The following is an 18,165-nucleotide window of genomic DNA, read 5'->3' as shown; positions in this document are numbered from 1 at the left end:
TTTTCCCAGACAAAGTGGAAAACACTATAATGAAACTGATAGTTTTTGGTGTCAAATGTTGTATTAATGAATTCATGTCCACGATTCAGTAGCTCTGGTGCACAGATAGAGGCTTTCCTGTTCTCTTCTATCAACATTGGAATATATCACCCTGTGCAGATAGGATTTTGGATCGTGGCCTGAATATCTGAGCTATTGTTATAGCATAGTACTTCTTAAAAGCACTATAAAGCAACTGTGCCCAAATAATTTAACAAAACAACACATTGAATATTAAAAATTAGACATGAAGAGAGAGCATTACTCAGATGAGTAAACATCAGCTTGTCAATGCATTTTGTTTTTTGGCATTTTAAATATTCACAAATGAAAGAAAAACCTGACAACCCTTGAACCACATCCATGCAGAGAATTTTTCCCTAGTAAACATTTCATTCTGAGCACCCATGACGTCATCAGTGCACTCCACCTCATACATATATTTTTACTTGTAAATTATTTGTTTATTTCATTTCTCTTTTTATCCACCTGTTTACATTATCTGAAAACTCTGAAATGCTTTACAGTGTTGTGGCCAGTTGTAGCTTGCTGAGTGTTAATGCTACACATGTCTGCTTTATGCAAGTGAGCAGGGGGTGAATGGATAGAAGGATTATGAGGTATACCTTTAAGTAAACTTGTTATGTAAGGATAATGCAATTAAGTAAAAGTTGAACGTCAATGTTTACTTCCTTTTTTAAACATGGCTTAAGTTTAGTCAACTACTCAAAATCCAACATGGTATACGCCATAACCTTAAAGATAGACTGGTGTATTTTCGTAGGAGAAATCCTTTGTCTAAAGCATCTTATGCATGACATTGTTTATTTTGTAGATACGTTTGTTAAGCTGACGTTGCTGAATTCTATGGGCCAAGAGATGTCCAAATGCAAGACATCTATCCGAAGAGGGCAACCGAATCCAGTCTACAAAGAGACCTTTATTTTCCAGGTGGCACTGTTTCAGCTTTCTGACGTTACACTCATATTGTCTGTGTACAATAAACGCAGCATGAAACGAAAGGAAATGATAGGCTGGATTTCTTTAGGTTTGAACAGTTCTGGCGAAGAGGAACTAAATCACTGGACTGAGATGAAGGAATCCAAAGGACAACAAGTATGTAGGTGGCACTCGTTGTTAGAATCTTAATGAGTAGTTGCGGCTCCACGTAATGTCAGGATTCCACGAGGCTGCCCCGCAGGTGCAACCAAGAGAAAGTGTTGCAGAAGTTACAATTCAACATTCCACTTTTACAGATGCACAAAATGCCGTGGAGCAGAATTTACTTTTGCATCTTCAGTTGACACCACTGAGTTCAGGTGACATGCACTGGACGCAAAAGAAAGAGCAATCCCAAGTCCTTATTTTGACGCTTTCAGGATTGTTTTGGTTCACATCTCAGTTTTCCATTTCACTAATAGGTATTTTGTGTAAATCATCTACTATTGCAAAATTCTCTGATTGTGTTTGTTTTCTTAGAGGTGCTATGCTGTGTTATATATGACTTGTCAAGAAGCAGATTTAGAGAGCTGGGGGAGTAGTTAAATAGTGGAACACAAAAATTAGAATGTTGGCACACAGTAGTTGGAACATTGCTTCCCCACCCCCTTAGGAACTTAACATTTCCTTAACGGAGTTTAATTTTGAAGAACAACATGCAAGAGCACTCCTGCATGTTGACTGCTTATCAGATACACAAACAGCTCCTCTGTGGTGCCTGCTTTAGGCTGGGGGTTGTAACTCCCTATTCGCTCCCAAGAGCGGAAGTTGTTCGAATGATGAATCACTGCTAATGGTGTGCATAAACCCATCACAGTTCATCCCTAGCAAACACCTTTTTGTGTTGTTTCAGGAGCTTACAGACTTGTTTGACCGGTGGCAGCAGTGAGAGAAAAGAAAAATGTGTGTGTACACCATGGGAAGGGAAGCCTCTCTCAAAAAACTTTCTGCTGTCTTGAACTATTGTGAGAGTGCCAATTTACCATGCAGGATCCTCTTGCGTGTCGTTTCCTTGGATCTGTCAAATCAGGTCTCAATATTTTTGGCATTGATCAAATTGTCTTTGAGTCCACCTCAGGAATAATCTCCGCTTTATGTCATGCAGCGATCATTTTTTGTTTTACGGATCCCTCACAGGCCTATTTAGACAGGTTGAAAACACAGGATCTAAAGAGCTGCACAACTAATTCAATGTGCCTAAAGGAGCTTTAGACATGTGTTTCTCAAATAGCAGCCCTCCATGCTTTGAAACTGAGAGGAATTTTCACAGTATGGAGGTCGAGTTTAAAAAAAAAAAAGTTTCACTGCATGAACAGAAGCACCAGGACACAACTAAAGTCACCCTATTTCCCCCAGTAGTAGAGCATGGTTGAAATCCTGTATGCAGTTTCTGGCAAGTCTCACTGATACCAGTGGTATTTTTGTTTAGGTAGCAGACTGCAGGACTACAGCTGATAACTTTACTAAAATTTCTTTGTCATTAAATCAGTTGGTCTTTATATGAACCTTATATTACAAACCTTTGAAAATTCAAAGGTGATAAAATCTAAGGATTAAAACAGCTGGGAATAAGGACTTGGGTAATCTTAGATAATAAATAAGGGAAATAAACTTCTATGACATCTGTCAATTTATTTAACCTCAGCAATGTGTTAATCATAATATAAATCTTGGAAAGGCAGCTTCATGCATTATGAGATTTGAAGCACAAAGGAAAGTATGACTAGAGTCTGCTAGTTTTAAAGTTCTTGCAATAAATTGTTTCACCACTTTCTGTTTCAACTGCTGGTAAATTTCAGGGATTCTGTGTGATACTGAAGCTTTCCTTGAGGATGAGGTTGGCATCATGATTAAAAATTAGTACAGTTTAAATAAGCACCTAGAACTTCTAGCATTCATATCTGAGGATGGAATCTCTATCTGTTGCAAGTGTTGTCAGAGCTCATGAATTCCTAGTTAAGTGCCAGATTCAGTTAAGATTTCTGGATGAGGTGAGTCTGTGAAAAAAGATTCATGTTTCCTTTATTTATTTAGAGTGAGCTGATTGAGAAAGTGCATATTTATCACCATTTTCTTCACAATATTTTTGAATGCCGCTAAGTTTGAGATCCAGTTTTTGCATGAATGGATACAAGTGCATCATATGAAATATGTGCAATGTTCCCAGTCTCAAAATTCTTAAGAACCTCCTTAAAAATTCCCAGCTGTTGTCTTGAAATTGTTATTCAGTGCCTTTCATGTTTCACCACTTAAATTTGTAACTGTAATGCGATGCTGAACTGGATGATTTAAGTCTTGATTGATTTAAAGATTTACCAAATGAATTTTCCTTCCTGTGTTGCATGAAGAGTATGGCACACAAAATATAATTTGTTAAAAGAAAACCATTCAGGAACTTTTGCGAACATAAATAATGTTAATAGTTGTTCAGTATAGTATAAACTTTCCAGTTTTGTTTCTTACTGATTTCGCAGTGCATCCTTATACAAGCCTTATTACAAGATTTTTTGTTTCAGAAGTCCTCACTTTACAACCTTTTTGTTAAAATGGAGACACTTGGGATCTACTTGTAGATCTAAGCCTCCAGTTCCAATAAGGCTTACCAGAAAATAAGTACTATTGAACTCATTTAAACTTCTGAGTAAGCATATTTAGGATTGCTCTGTAAGACTTGCACTGTCATAGTGCCTTGAAGATTGGATTATGCATTCATACAGAGAAGGAGCAGACACATAAACTGTGGCTTCATAACAATATTCCTAATTTTAAAAATGTATTGGTTGGTTGGTGATTATGACCTAAGAGATTCCTAATTCACAAAGTTGTCTAATCAGGATTGTACCTCTGCATATTCTTTGCTTTTTAAAGTGCAGTATAGATACAGCTATTGAGTACCGGTAATTCTGCTAAAAGGCAAGATAGAAGTGAGCAGAGTATTATTTTTTTATGAACGTTGTTTGTCATATTAACACCTTTGCCCTAATTTTCACATTGGTTGCCTTGTTTGGAAATTACCTTGTACACATAAAGCATTTGATGGGTAAGAAACATTCAAATCTTCTTCCATCTTTCTACAGGATTATTGTACAGGTATTAACTGAAAATTCAACTTTTGTACCGTAACACTTTTTAAAAACAACAACAAACATATTTGGGTATGTATTTAGAAAGGCCTAAAGGGAATTCAGCAAGTCACGTTAACATAAGAACGTATTAATAGAACACTCCTTTTGGTGGTTCTTATTTTTATTTTGTTGTTTGGGGTTATCATTACTGTATTATTCTCCAACTAGCTCAAGGCAACAGATTAATGTCATTTTCAACTGAGTGGGGTCATATCTCCGTAGTAGAACACTTTGCATAAATGGTGCCCTAGGGTTAATAATTAATATGTTCAGTGACTCCTTTTAGTGCAAGAAATGTCCTAAATGCATAGCAATTTGATGTCGGAAAAAATCGTATAAAGTCTGTGTAAATTGTCACGTGCAATAACTGCATAATGTGTACACAAACTGGAAATGGCATGTACATGTAGTAACACAGGTACCATGTTTTAAAAGACAGTGTATGTGCAGTTTCCAGTTTTGTGCACACAACAAAATAGAGGCTAGTACATGTGAGTTAACAGTTTCTTCCTATATGGTGGAGTAACATGCTTAGGAAAGCAGTATGTGGCTAGCTTTTCCACCACCATGATACCAGAATATAGTGTGAGCTAGGGCCAACAGATGTATAGCCGTTTCGGTGTAGTTGCTGCCATAACACTGCCTCTCTAAAGCTAGTTCCCATGTTGTACTAGATCACAGAGGCATTTCCCATGCTACCTGACTTTAGTGTGGGGAGTATCTACATGGTCTGATCCAGCCTTCACCAGCCTGATACTTTCCAGATGTTTTGTGCTGGCTAGCGATGATAAGAGCTGTAGTCCAAAATTTCTGGAGGGCAGCAGGTTGGCAAAGGCTAGTCTGCCCTAACAACAGGATATAAATACAAAATATTATCTGGGGCAGACACAAGCAACTTTGTGACAGCAGTTGCACCCAAAATACCATATGGATTGCCCCCATTTTTTTTTCACCCAAACATTGCAATTTTTCACATGAAAGTACTGTGGGTTGTATCCCAGTCTAGTTCTACTCAAAACTGACCCATTGAAGTTAATAGACATGGCTGACTTACTTTCATTAATGTAATGGGTCTATCCTGAGTAGAACTTAATTGGCTACAACCCTCTTTTTCTTTGAGTGCAGAAATTATATCTTGATTTGTATGTTTAGGGAAAGGGCCTTGTGGTGTTGAGGACTCTCGCAAGGGACTGTGTTGCTTCAAGTTCCTGTCTAGCAAGTCACCCAGTGATTAGCAGAGCTCTGCACCGCTTGAGAGCGAGGCATTTTAATGTACTCATTTTGGGTGTCTTGGAAATATTCTTGCTTGATTGCTGTTGGCAAAGGGGCCGTCATGCTTTTCAAACTCTGACTTGGCATATTCTCTGTATCGTTTCCAACTGTTCCAACTGCTTTCTTGCCAATCTGTGGATTATTGCTGAATGCCAGCAAGCCTTTTATGGGAGGGCTATGGCTTTTATGGCAGGATCTTGCCTGCAGAAGATCCCCGGTTCAGTCTGTGGCATATGTAGTTGAAAGGAACTCGGGTTGCAACGTTGGTGAAGATCTCTTGTCCAAAACCTTGAATGCCACTGAAGTAGTGGGATAGGCAGACCGGTGGTTTGACTCAGAAGTGGGAATCAGCCTCATGTGATCAAACTCATTGGGGCTTTTGTTTTTGCTCTTGATTTTAGAAGAACAGAAATTGCATCCTATGGGCGGGGGGAAGTAGTGTGGTGCCTGGTTCTTTTTCTGCTGTTGATTTTACTCACTGTTCATGTTTGGATTCTCTTACATTGTTTTAAATCGTGATGATTTTTCATTTTTGTTATGCACAGCCATCTTGGGTGTTTTACCAAAAAAAAAACAAAACCTGGACAGGATATTAGTTTTTAAAATAAATGAATAAATGATGCCACTAAAGGCAAGTGACATTAGGCAACTACGGATGCTATGTGAATGACATGTAAAGTATAGTACCCCTTTTAACATGGATGAGTATGATTAAAAATCCCCTGTCTTCATTTTAATATCCTGTTCATCCTTTAGCAGCTTGGAATTTGTCTACTTTAAAGCTAAAAAGAAAGGGAATCGTTTGAGGAACACTTCATTCAAATAGCAGTTATAGAATATCTGTCCTCGTGAAAAGAGAGATTAATTATAGATTCTCTTTTTTGGCAAATTGCTCTGTTCAAAGTCTGTAAGGCACTTACCAGGACTGGGAAGGTAGGAAGCAGCAGATTCACTGCTGCATCTTCAGCCCTACCTGCTGCTGCTGGACACAGGGAAAGGAGGAATATTTCCTCCTGCCCTTACTGCTGCTCCAGCTCCAGGGCTGGCACAGGATTGGGCCCTTGGGGGATCCATGGGGATTTGGATTCCATCAGTCCATAATCTGTGGTGCCCCAAAATGCCCCATAACCTCTTGCCCAGGCATCTTCGTGGTAGACCCTCCCAACCAGCAGACACAAGTATGTGCCACCCTAGCCTCTCCCCCTGCCAACAACATTGTGAGGTTAGGGTGGCAGCCTTAACTCCTGAACAAACCACTGAGAGCACTTGCTTTTGGTTCTATGTTGACTGTGTGTTGTTCTCCCACTTTTTGTGATTTCCATGTGGCAGTCCTTTCATTTTCCTGCTGCAATGGAGAATGCACGTGGGAGGGAAAGTGTTTTATCTGATCTTTAGCAGAGTTCATATTTCTGAATGACAAATTTAAAACTCGCATTCTGATAGGTTTGGGTACATCCCTTCAGGACTCTGGATGTTGTGCACACCTAGTTGCTTATGACTAGAACTGGGCTGGGACCTGTTGCATTAAGATAATTTATCTGTTTGACGCTGGCATCACTGCTTATCTTTTGGCCTGCTGCTATTTTAAACCAAATAGAGAACTCTTATTAATTGCAAGAGGGTTTTCAACCACAGACAGAAATTCTAGGTGTGGATTAATTAGATACTGTGGTGATTTATGTATTTATTTAGCCTCCCTTACTATGGGAACCCTTGGGGAATGAGCTGCATGAAAGGCTCTGGCATGAGACCACCTCCATGGCCACCAGACTCTCATTAAAATCAAATAGCGATTAAAAAAACAAAACATGGTGGCTGGAGACTCAGTGTAATGCTAGAACCCTTTTCTACCATGATGCTGCACAAGGGATCCACCACAGAGTGATTGTGAACACTCACCATGGAGTGAACAGATTATTGTCTCAGTCGATCCTGGAGCTTTATGTCCTGCCTAAAGATTTAATCTTGTCAGTTGCAAGCCTTGTTACCCCAGTAACTGCTAGACATACTTCTCGTGAGCACAACATTTCTCACACATCAGCATGAGAATAGCATCCCTCTGCTTCCCCACAATAATAGAATTGGTAGGTTGGATAGTCCTGTGGACTAGCGCAGGAAATGCACAGCTTCCTAGAGCTTAAAAAAAGAAAAGGAAAAAAACACGATGATGTTTTCTGCACAGCTTTCTCTGAGCAGTGCAGAGTTTTTCATTCTTTTTCATGATATGCATACCTGCTCCACAAATTTTAAAATCTTCCCTATCAAGTAGGCACATTTAAACACAAAAATTGAAGCTTGCAAAAATTTGGTTGAACTCTAGTATTTGCCTTTTCAAATTTCCCTATATTTTAAAGTTGTACCTTAACATTTAATAAAACGTTACTCAGTACTACCCATGCATATTTACTTGTATGAAGATTCTTTGTTTTTTAAAAAACAACCCTGAAATTCCCTGTAGCAGCAACAAGATTTGGCATGTATCTCTTTAACGCTCGCGTTAACGTTTTAACATTCATCAGAGGGGTGGAAAGGAGCTGGGAGTTGTTGTTATTTGGTGAGGTTTTTATATGAAATGTATTGTTTGCAGTTTTAGCTGCGGTTTTTGTTTTTTAAAAAAACTAGCGAAGAAAAAGTAAGCAGCAACTTTTCAGTTTGCATGAACATTGTTTCGATCAGCAAATCCGGTCAGTTTCTCTGTAACGCAGGGGCTCTAAGCAAATAGTAACAAAATCTCCCCTTTGATGTAAAATCAGAGTTTGTATAACTCCACATTTAGAAATGGCACAATCAAATTCTTTTGGATACTGTGGCAGATTGTACGACAATGCAGAACAACTTTGTTCTTAGACTGTAGCTGCCAACGTCCTACCCAAGGTCCCCTAATGCAGTGGTTCCCAAAATTGACAGACCATGCAATTATTTGTCTGCCTGTTTCAGCAATTGTAATGCACTGTGCTAGAGGCTGTATCTTTTCAGTTGTATTTTATTGCTTGTTTTATTTCTTATATGTTGTACATATATTACGTTGTGTTTGAATTTGAATTCCATAAGAAATAAAAGAAGCAATAAAAAACTGCTGGTGATCTACAGGCCACAGGTTGGGAACCACTGCCCTAATCTTGCACTGAGTACCTGATGCCTCCCTCCTTTGTTCTTCTGTATGCTGCACAGCCCAATCCTTACCCCACTTATATCCATGGCCTGACAACCTCCATGGCTACAAAACAGCTTATGGGTCCAGTCCCATTCACATAGCACCACAGCATGTGCCCCCAGCATCAGCGCCATGGGCAACTTGCCTGCTCTTCCTACCTTGCCTCTCCTCGCCCAGCTGATAAATGCAGACATCAGGTTCAGGCAGCCCAGGTTAATGTACTTGGTACGTCTTTGTAACATTTTAAGCAACTATCTTGTAACTTTGGACATTTAAGAAAATATTTATTAACAATGCAAGTCACAGGCTACAAGGACGCTTTTGAGGGCGACATCCAATAATGCTTTAAAAATATCATTTTAATAACAATGTGTGATAAATGAAATGTTATTTCCTTTCCTTTTTTTAAATTAAGGCAAGATTCCCCCTTACTGAGTTTATGAACTTTCCTACAGAGCTTTCTTAACTATTTTTATAACTTGGATCAAATAATATAAGATTAGATGCTCCATGAGCAATACTGTATCATAATGGTCCTGACCCACTGTCCTTACTCAGAGACTGATTCTGCAGGGTTTATTCATGCTGAACCACTCCCTATACATTATGTGATTCAGCTGATTTCAGTGAGAACCCATTCACAGAATATATACTACCACGCAAAAACTGTGGTAGAACAGCACCACTCAGGACCAAATCCATTTCCCACTTCAAGTCAAAGGGATCTCAAAATGTAGTATTAATATGACCAAGAAGGCACATATCTATACATTCAGAAAAACCATGTGGTACATGGTTAGAATTCAGAAATGTTAGAATTCAGAAGAGGGTTCATCTAAATGCCCAAAACTTTCTGCCTATAGAAACATTGCACATCAGACAGGATTTTCATCTAGCCATATTTCTGATGTGCAAGTTTTCTATATATAGGGACTTGGATGGCTGAATGTGAATTTTCTCTGCTTTCATTGGAAATCAGGAGATCTGTACAATGTGGTTTTTCTGAATTCCTATATTAGCTCTTAGATTTATGATCCTTGAACTATTTCAAACATATTTATTGGTGATGATAAACTAATAAGTGATCTTAGAGCATTCACGTAAGCTGTTGTGGCATTATAAACAAAGTGTGTTTATGTGTTCCTTTCACTTTGTTGCAAATTTTTATTGTATTGAGAGATAAACCTGGCCCTGTGATGCTGTAGGTTATGTGAAGAAAGCACATGTCCGCCAGATTTTTAAATGTGCGTATTAAAGACTTACTATATTACATATTATTCACATAATTTTCTACTTCTTACATACCACCGATACACTCGGTGCCTTGTTTCTTTGTAGAAAAGTAATATGGAGGACAACTGATGCTATCCTACTCCTTAGTGTCACTGTAATTGTGATTATTCTGGCCACAGGTTTTACACATTGTGTTCTTTTTCACATAATATAAAGGGCAATTTTGTTGGAAGGCCTCTTTTTTGCTGGTTTGCTTTCCCGTGGAGTTGTCCGCCCTAATATGATTGGTTGTATTTTGCCTATTTATGATTGTCATATGATGGGAGCCAAAGAACAAGCCCCATTTCTCAGTTTTATAGAAAGGCAATGTTGTTTCCATGTGATCAGATTTTACAATTATGAATTTGACATGTTGAAGTATGTTGGAAAGTATCTTAACAAGTTGTGTAATACTATGTTAAGAGCAAGAATGTTAATTTTTTCGATTTCATTGGTCAGATCTGCCCACAAGACAAAAATCTAAATGAAAAGTGAAATCTGCTTTACATTATATTCCTTATTCATCCATACATTAGAACTACACAAATTTATTATTTTTAGAAGCATATTAGTATGTACTGATTTATCTGTATGAGCTATCCCAGGCATAGGAAACTCGGCCCTCCAGATGTTTTGCGACTACAACTCCCATCATCCCTAGCTAACAGGACCAGTGGTCAGGGATGATGGGAGCTGTAGTCCCAAAACATCTGGAGGGCCATGTTTGCCTATTCCTGAGCTATCCAGGTTACCATGAGAGAGGACATGCATAGAAGAAGAGAGACTCCACTCGCTTGCACCTATCCCCTCTGCATGCAAGGGCATCGCAGGGAATTAAAGACCTGTGTGTCTCTGTTTTTGCCATTCAGCAGCCTCCTGCCCCCATTCTCTATACAAAGATGCCCTCCATATGGTTCTTAACCAGATGAACTGGTTGAAAATGTAAATGGCCTTTTTCACAGACCTCCCATTTTTGTTCTCCTTCCTAATTTCATACTTCCAAAAAGCAGCCATCCTTCACAATTCACACACAGCTCTGAATTTTGCAAGGTCACAAAATGTGTTAGAAATTTACTTGAGTGATGTGTGCATAAAAATGCATATAATCAAAAGTATTTGCAAAAGTATGCATATTAGGAGATACTCACACTAAAATGATGATGGGGACTTAAAAAAACCCAATTAGATGATGTGGAAAACTGAACTTAAGACTGGAAAAAAGAGCAGAGAGATTTAGCCATGACTACATGATACCTAAACTTTATGAGAATCTCTCTATTCATAGTTGCTGTGCCTACAGTGGACTGGATTGAGCACTGTTTACATTTACAGTGAAGAATGGATATTTTATTTACTGTACATATCTTATGGATAATAATGTTTCTTTAGAACAGCTCTACATTTTGTTTTATTTCTTTACATTAAAAAAATGTTCACTGGAAAATGTTAATTTTTAAAAAACTAAGGTTTTGTTTTCATCTTCTGTTTTTCTACTATCACTGCAACTTGTTTAGGAATCTTTAATGAAAAATTGTGTTAACAGAATAGCGGTTAAAAAGAGGATACTATTCTGCAAAATGGTATGCTGCACATTTAAAATATGTAATTTGAACTGTAAAGTACCTGGAAATTAAAACACTGAAGTTATGACCAAGTCACCAACAGCCTTTAAGTCCATAAAATATCCATGAGTGGACCAGAATCCTTCCTGAATTAACTTGGTTGACCTGAAACATCAATGTCCAGTTAATGTACTTTTTTCTGATGATGCTTAGAATGGAAATATAAGGAACTCTCCTTTTAACACTTTGATATCCTTTAGAAAGCATGGATCTCGTAACTGATTCCTGCTGTTGATTTAATGCATTCTTACTGCTTCTCCTAGCTAACTTTTCCCTTTTGCTGTTACTGTACTTTCAGTTGAATAATCAGCATTTTCTATAAATAAACTGTTCTCTATTTTTAATACTCCTTTTCATTCGTTTACCTAATTTATTGTCCAGTATGAATCTTTTTCAATGTCACTGTTGTTGAGCTAAATGTATTGTGGTCTGACCATTTAGATGGATGTTGACACAAGTGATAATTCTAGTAGCAGTTCTTGAAATCATTGCTCAAAATGTGGACTGTTATCTAATATTAAGATGGATTCGTAATTAAGGCAGCAATGTTATTCACACTTTTTAAAAGCAGAATTCCCCACAAAACTCAACGGGACTTTTGACTAAGAATGTGTGGAACTGGGCTGCACATGTTGCATTAGCACAGTGGTTCAGTTCAGCTGAGAAACCATGATTTCTTGCTACAAGAAATTGTCATGGTGAGCCTATGGCTTGCCTCCATCCCCTCCCCTTCTTTCATGCCAAAGAAGAGCTTAAAAGTTTCCTTCTTTAACCACAGTTCCATCTGATGCCCAACTTTGGCTAGTGAACTATAATGTCTCTGGCTTCAGTGTGCTATGCACACACATGGCAGAAGCTATACAGAAGCTACCCCAAACCATGCAACCCAGAAAAAGTAAAATAAACAAATAAATTTATTTTTTAAACTTAATACTGCCTCTTCCAGTTGTTCTGAGATTACATAGAAAGAAGGGGGACACTTCAAAACCAGAGGGTGGGAGACACACAGGAAAGAAAGAACTTGAATGGAAAAGAAGATGGAAATTTCAGGAAGTGCTGAGGGGTATATGAGGCCCTTGAACTGCAAATTGCTTTCCTGTGATATAACACAGTTAACTGCCAAAATTTCCACTGGCCTTCCACCACCCAGTTATTTTCATGTCCCATATTGAATTCATTTTGGTGGTATAGACATGATAAACAAATCAGTCTTCAAAAATATTAGGCCACTAATCTTTGTATTGGTACACCTGCCCGTGCATTTTCGGCACATAAATAGCCTGGAAGAAGGATGAACATATTCTTTCATTTATTTATTTTTTAAATAAAAAAATCTGTGTGTTTTGGTACCCAGAGGCAAAACTTACTTGCCATAGGCAAGTGCCTATTTACAAGCCTGATCTTAGCTAGCATAAGGATCATTTTCTCTGTGCGTAAATCCCATCCTTCCTTAATTATATGGAATGTACTTCTGGAACTTTTTTTTTTTCAGAAGAATGCACATACTACATGAGATCTGTAACAAGAGTGTGAAGTGCAGAATACATTTAAACAATTGGTTGTCATTCTAGGCAATCTAAATTAGATGTGATGCGTAAATGCTGCAATCTAAAAGAACAAAAGCTGTAAAGTGAAGCAGTGGCAATTAGAAAGCACATATCCAGGAATACAAGCAGAAAGAGTTGCTTTGAGGGGAAAGGAAGTAAGCATTTATATAAACAGCGAATGGGTTATATAAAAAAAGGAACGCTATTCAAATATCACCAAAGGCTATATACAGACAACAATTCCAGCCGACCAATGGAAGCTTGTCTCCAATCTGTACAATTGGCAAAACTACAGTAATATTTGAAAATTAATAATAAATTTATTTATTTTTTAATTGAAGCATCTGTCCCAGCTGTGGTGGTGAAGCTAACCCTGAGCTGACAGCTTGATCACTATCAAGGGCAGCAAGAATCTTGCTGCAGAGGGAGACCCTTGTTCTTAATTTCTAACTGCAGTGGTGTGAAATTAAGGAAGGTGGCATTTCTAACAGAGTTGAAAGTGGTTTGAGAGAGGTTTTGCTTCTCACGGTTTGCATGTATACCACACAGGACTTTCAGGGTTTGGGGAACTAAATAAAATCCTGCAAAGGTTAAAACAAAAAATTTTTTTCCTTCCAGTAGCACCTTAAAGAACAACTAAGTTAGTTCTCGGTATGAGCTTTCGTGTGCATGCACACTTCTTCAGATACACGGTGTATCTGAAGAAGTGTGCATGCATACGAAAGCTCATACCAAGAACTAACTTAGTTGGTCTTTAAGGTGCTACTGGAAGGAAAAAATTTTTTTGTTTTGACTATGGCAGACCAACACGGCTACCTATCTGTACCTGCAAAGGTTGTTTCTCCAAGACAAAAACTCTACAGGCAGTGAGTGATCCCTCCTTCAAACAGTTTTCATCTCTGGGAGAAAAATTTCTCCCTCAAAAGGCTTCTGGCCTAGTCAAGTACACTTCCACAGAAACCTTTGAAAAAAATGTTGTTGAATATGAGAATCATAGAATTGTAGAGTTGGAAGGGGCATTGAGGGTCTTGTGGTTCAAACTCCTGAAATGCAGGAATCTCAGCTAAAGCATCAATGACTGATGGCCATCCAACCTCTACTTGAAAATATACAAGACAGGAGAGTCTACAACAAACAGCTCTTACTGTCAGAAAGTTTGTCCTTTCAAGTGGACCCTTTAAAAATATATGTGTTGTTTTTTTTAATTAAAGCAAGGAAACATTCTTGACATGGCAGAACACTGCTAAGTTGGAAGAATGTAACCTGGTTCATTGTTTTTTCTTTCTTTCTAGGACTACATGCTAAATAGTAGATACACATGCATCCTTTGTTGTACTAAATAAGCCTGGGGTAGGGATTGCTCATCACAAGTAATCTCATAGACACTATTGAACAAGTGCCGGCAGCATTCATTCATATTTGTAACGCCGCACTGGCTTGGGCTGCTGTGAGCCATCTTATGTTTTCTCCAGGCACCTTTTGAACATTTTTAGACAACTGTAGTACTGATGTGACATGACAAACACCATGACTTGAGAGAAATACAGGTATGTGTGCTACAGGCAGTAATAAGTGCCACTTCCACATATCAGAAAAGTTATCTGTACACAACCTTGGACTTGCCCAGATTGTCTCGGATACTAAATTTCTCTTAGGCCAAATGTAAAAATTATGGCATTCCAAGTGACATTTGTGCAGCTTGCCCCCACCTCCGCTCTCATGTTTAGTATTTGGCTACCAGAACTGCATATTCCTCTGAAGCATAGGAGCCAACTCCTAGGGGCCATGGGGTCTTCAGCCCCCACAATAAAATATTTGAAGCTAGCTGGGCCCCCGCAAAGTAGATATGTGCGCATTGTGTCATGTGTTTGATTATGTGGGGCAGGGCTTACCTGGGCCCCCACAATATTTCATTCAAGTTGGCACCCCTGTTCTGAAGGTAGTGCTAGCATGCAGATAGCTGCATCTGATTGGGATGGCACATGGGCTAAAGAACTTTGAAATGTTCGTTTATGTACTGTGGTGTCACAGGATAGGCTTTTGAGTGACTCCCGTATCGGGAATAAAACATTTAAAATAAACTCTTATGGATAACAATAGCCCTGGCTTCTTTAGATGTTGTGCTTTCCCCTCACATAAATGATTCTCATTTGAGATTTTCATGTACACTGGCAATAGTGTGGGCGACACTTGCCCATCCAGCAACCCCATGAGTAATAACGGGTGTTCCCATGCTGTTCTGGGGATGCAAATGAAGCAATCAAATGGGCAGGACATACCTATTTCCCACCTCCTTTTCAGCTTGCTAGTAGTAAAGTACAGTAACCTTTACAATACAAAATTTATATTTTCAGAAGTGCTGCTGTCTGGCCAGTTCCTCTTCCTGAGTAGGTACACCTGTACATCATGCTCTGTCGTGGATGCTTTAGTTGAGATTCCTGCATTGCAGGGCATTGTATCCCCTCCAACTCTAAAATTGTATCCTTCTATGATGCTATGAACCCTCCGTCTACTGTTCTTGCTGTCCATTGAGCAGCAGATTGTGTTTAAGCTCTAATATTAACTGTGCTGTTTCTTCTAGCTTCTCTAGTGCAGAATCTGCATTATGGCAAGGAAGGACACATTCCATATTGCTCTTGAAAGCGAATGTAGGCCATCAGTATGTAATAACTGGAGCTGGAACTCTGCCAGAACATTTGGATTAACTACCTACATGGAGAAAATATGGCCTGGGGTCTTTAATTAACTGAAGTAATTATCATCTCTCCTTTACATCTTATCCAGCAGATGGCATCTCCAGAAAGTCAACTTTTCCTTACCACTCCTCCCATACTAGGGGCACTAAAACTGCAAACAGGCAACCACGGAGTTAGCGTCGTCAGCGTTTACAGCACCAAATGTAAACCCTATGCAAGCTACCTTCATGGAGCTTACAGAAGATATCACTTACATTAACAGTATGTCTTCATAAGATTCAATAAATTCTCTCAGCAGCGCATGGGACTTAGCCAAGGATAGTTAGAGAAGAAAGGGTATGTACTCTTAACCCAGCTGTTCCACTTATTTCTAGGAAACATTACTTTTGCCAGATAACTCATTTCTCTAGATATCATTCATCATTTTTGCAATCATTATTTTCAAGTGCAGAAAGGATGCCATTTGAAAAGATAATGCATGAAATATGTGGATATCTAGCCCAGTCCTCTCTTTCCAACCTTTTCTGTCAGACAACAGTCAACATATCAGAGTAGATCATCTTTGCCCCTGGCAAATGCATACAATCGAATGATTTGATTATTGCCAACAGTGCAACATGGCCAAGAAACATTTTATTTCGCAGGGTCACATTCCAAATGCATTAGTTATTATGAACAGTATTTTTTCCCTGCTAAACAACTCACACCATGGCTGTCTAAGCTCACTTCCATTGAACAACAACTCCAGCTCAGTTCTCCCCATCACTATTTATTATAGGAGCTCCTATGACAAAGTAACACTAACTATCAGCTTGGCAGTTGCACTGCAGATGCAGTATTCTCATTATATGTTGCTGTGAACCAGTTGTTACTCAGAAATGTGCAGGTTTCCAGGTACTGAAAATCTTGGAAGTAGTGTGTGATATACTTTGGTATCTAACAGCCACACAGCAATCAGTTTTAAGTTGGCTATTCAGCTTTGTTCAAGTGACGTTATATTACTCCCACTGTTCCAAATTATGAAACACGATTGCTGCAAGAAAAATCTTAATTCCCCTTTTGCTACGTATCTTGTATGAACTGCTTTTTTCTCGAAAAGTGCAGGAAGTCTTAAGCCAATTGAAAGTTGCAAAAATTAATTAAAAAATTAAGAAGTCACCAGGTCTAGATAGTACACAAGAGTTTCAAAAGAGGTCAAATGTGAAATAGTGGGTTTTTGAAAATAAAATTTGTCATTAAAATCAGTTTATGGGGTGTAATGAATACATCACACCCCATAAAGTAGGGGGGAGCTTTGTTGTTGTTGATTTTTAGTTAAAACAATTAAAACATTAAAAAGATCAAAAACCACGCTTATTGGTTCCCTACCTTCTTTCTGTCTTTATTAGTTTTGTAATGCACATGGATAAGGTTCTGGAGAAAGGCATGTGTTGCATCTCCCATCATCGCAAGAACAGTGCTGTGAAATACAGGAAACTGCTAAAGGAAACTGGCAAGTGCTTAATTCACCCATCATCTCCAGTCACTGCCTTGTCGTCTCTGAATGTTAATAAATAGTAAGAGGTGTATTATTATCTAATAACCAGGGTGCCTTACACACACCCCGCCCAGGAATTGGAATTCATAAAGAACTCCTCAAATAATTCTCAGTGTCCTGGTGCTGAGGACAGCCTCCTGATTTACTGCAACATCCTGAAGAGCTTCTCCCTATGCCTCCCGCCTTGGAATTAGTAATATTTGCACTCCAGTTTCTCTCTCTTTCCCTGCCTCCCTCTCTCCAGCTCTCTTGCAAGTGCCCACGCTGCTTTGCAGCAAGATGTGTTTGTGTTCTAACTTGCCTCTTCATCCCAGTTCAGTTCCCCACATGTCCTTCTGGCACCTGCTACTTTTCTTCTCCATATTTGCCCTGCCTCTCTATTTCTTAGTAGTTTTAACCAAAGAATTGCCAGTCCATCTTAAATTATAGTGCCTATATGCAGTGGCGTAGCGTGGGTTGTCAGCACCCGGGGCAAGGCAAGTAATTTGCGCCCCCTAACCCGTGGATTTGCGCCCCCTAACCCGTGGATTTGCGCCCCCTAACCCGTGGATTTGCCCTAACCCCAGATGTTGCGCCCGGTGCGGCCGCCCCCCCCCTGCACCCCCCACGCTACGCCACTGCCTATATGGTCCATCTTTTATTTCAGTAAGAACCTGCATATTATTCAATCTTTGTCTTTTAAGGTTTGGCCTGTTGTCCAGTTACTGGTATGTGTAATTTACCCCATGACTTTGAGCTGAAGACCCAACGTATGTTTCTCTCATACATACACATTTCCCCAGCACGTGTAAATGAGGGCATGCAGCAGTAACCCCGAGGATCTGTGGTGGGACCCGTGTTATTTAATTTATAGGGGTCAGGGATAAGCATTGCGGTGGCCAAGTCTGTGAATGACATCAAAT

General features: G+C 39.1%; 1 protein-coding gene across 9 annotated transcripts in view; it reads left to right on the top strand.

Moving 5' to 3' along the window:
- Positions 1-11,827, top strand: part of SYT14 (synaptotagmin 14) — a gene marked incomplete at its 5' end in the record, with an annotated part of 81,977 nt that extends 70,150 nt beyond the window's left edge. For all 9 annotated transcript variants that reach the window (XM_083605128.1, XM_083605125.1, XM_083605123.1 and 6 more), the window contains one exon: positions 875-11,827. In XM_083605128.1, the coding sequence (XP_083461254.1) occupies positions 875-1,188 (314 nt within the window). In that variant the 3' untranslated portion in view covers positions 1,189-11,827. The remainder of the gene's footprint in view (positions 1-874) is intronic.
- Positions 11,828-18,165: the final 6,338 nt, after the last annotated feature.

Source organism: Podarcis filfolensis (assembly GCF_964270895.1).
Source record: "Podarcis filfolensis genome assembly, chromosome: 3".
In the NCBI taxonomy this organism is placed as follows: domain Eukaryota; kingdom Metazoa; phylum Chordata; class Lepidosauria; order Squamata; family Lacertidae; genus Podarcis; species Podarcis filfolensis.
Note: the sequence above shows the minus strand (reverse complement) of the source record. Positions and strands in the feature narration are given on the sequence as shown.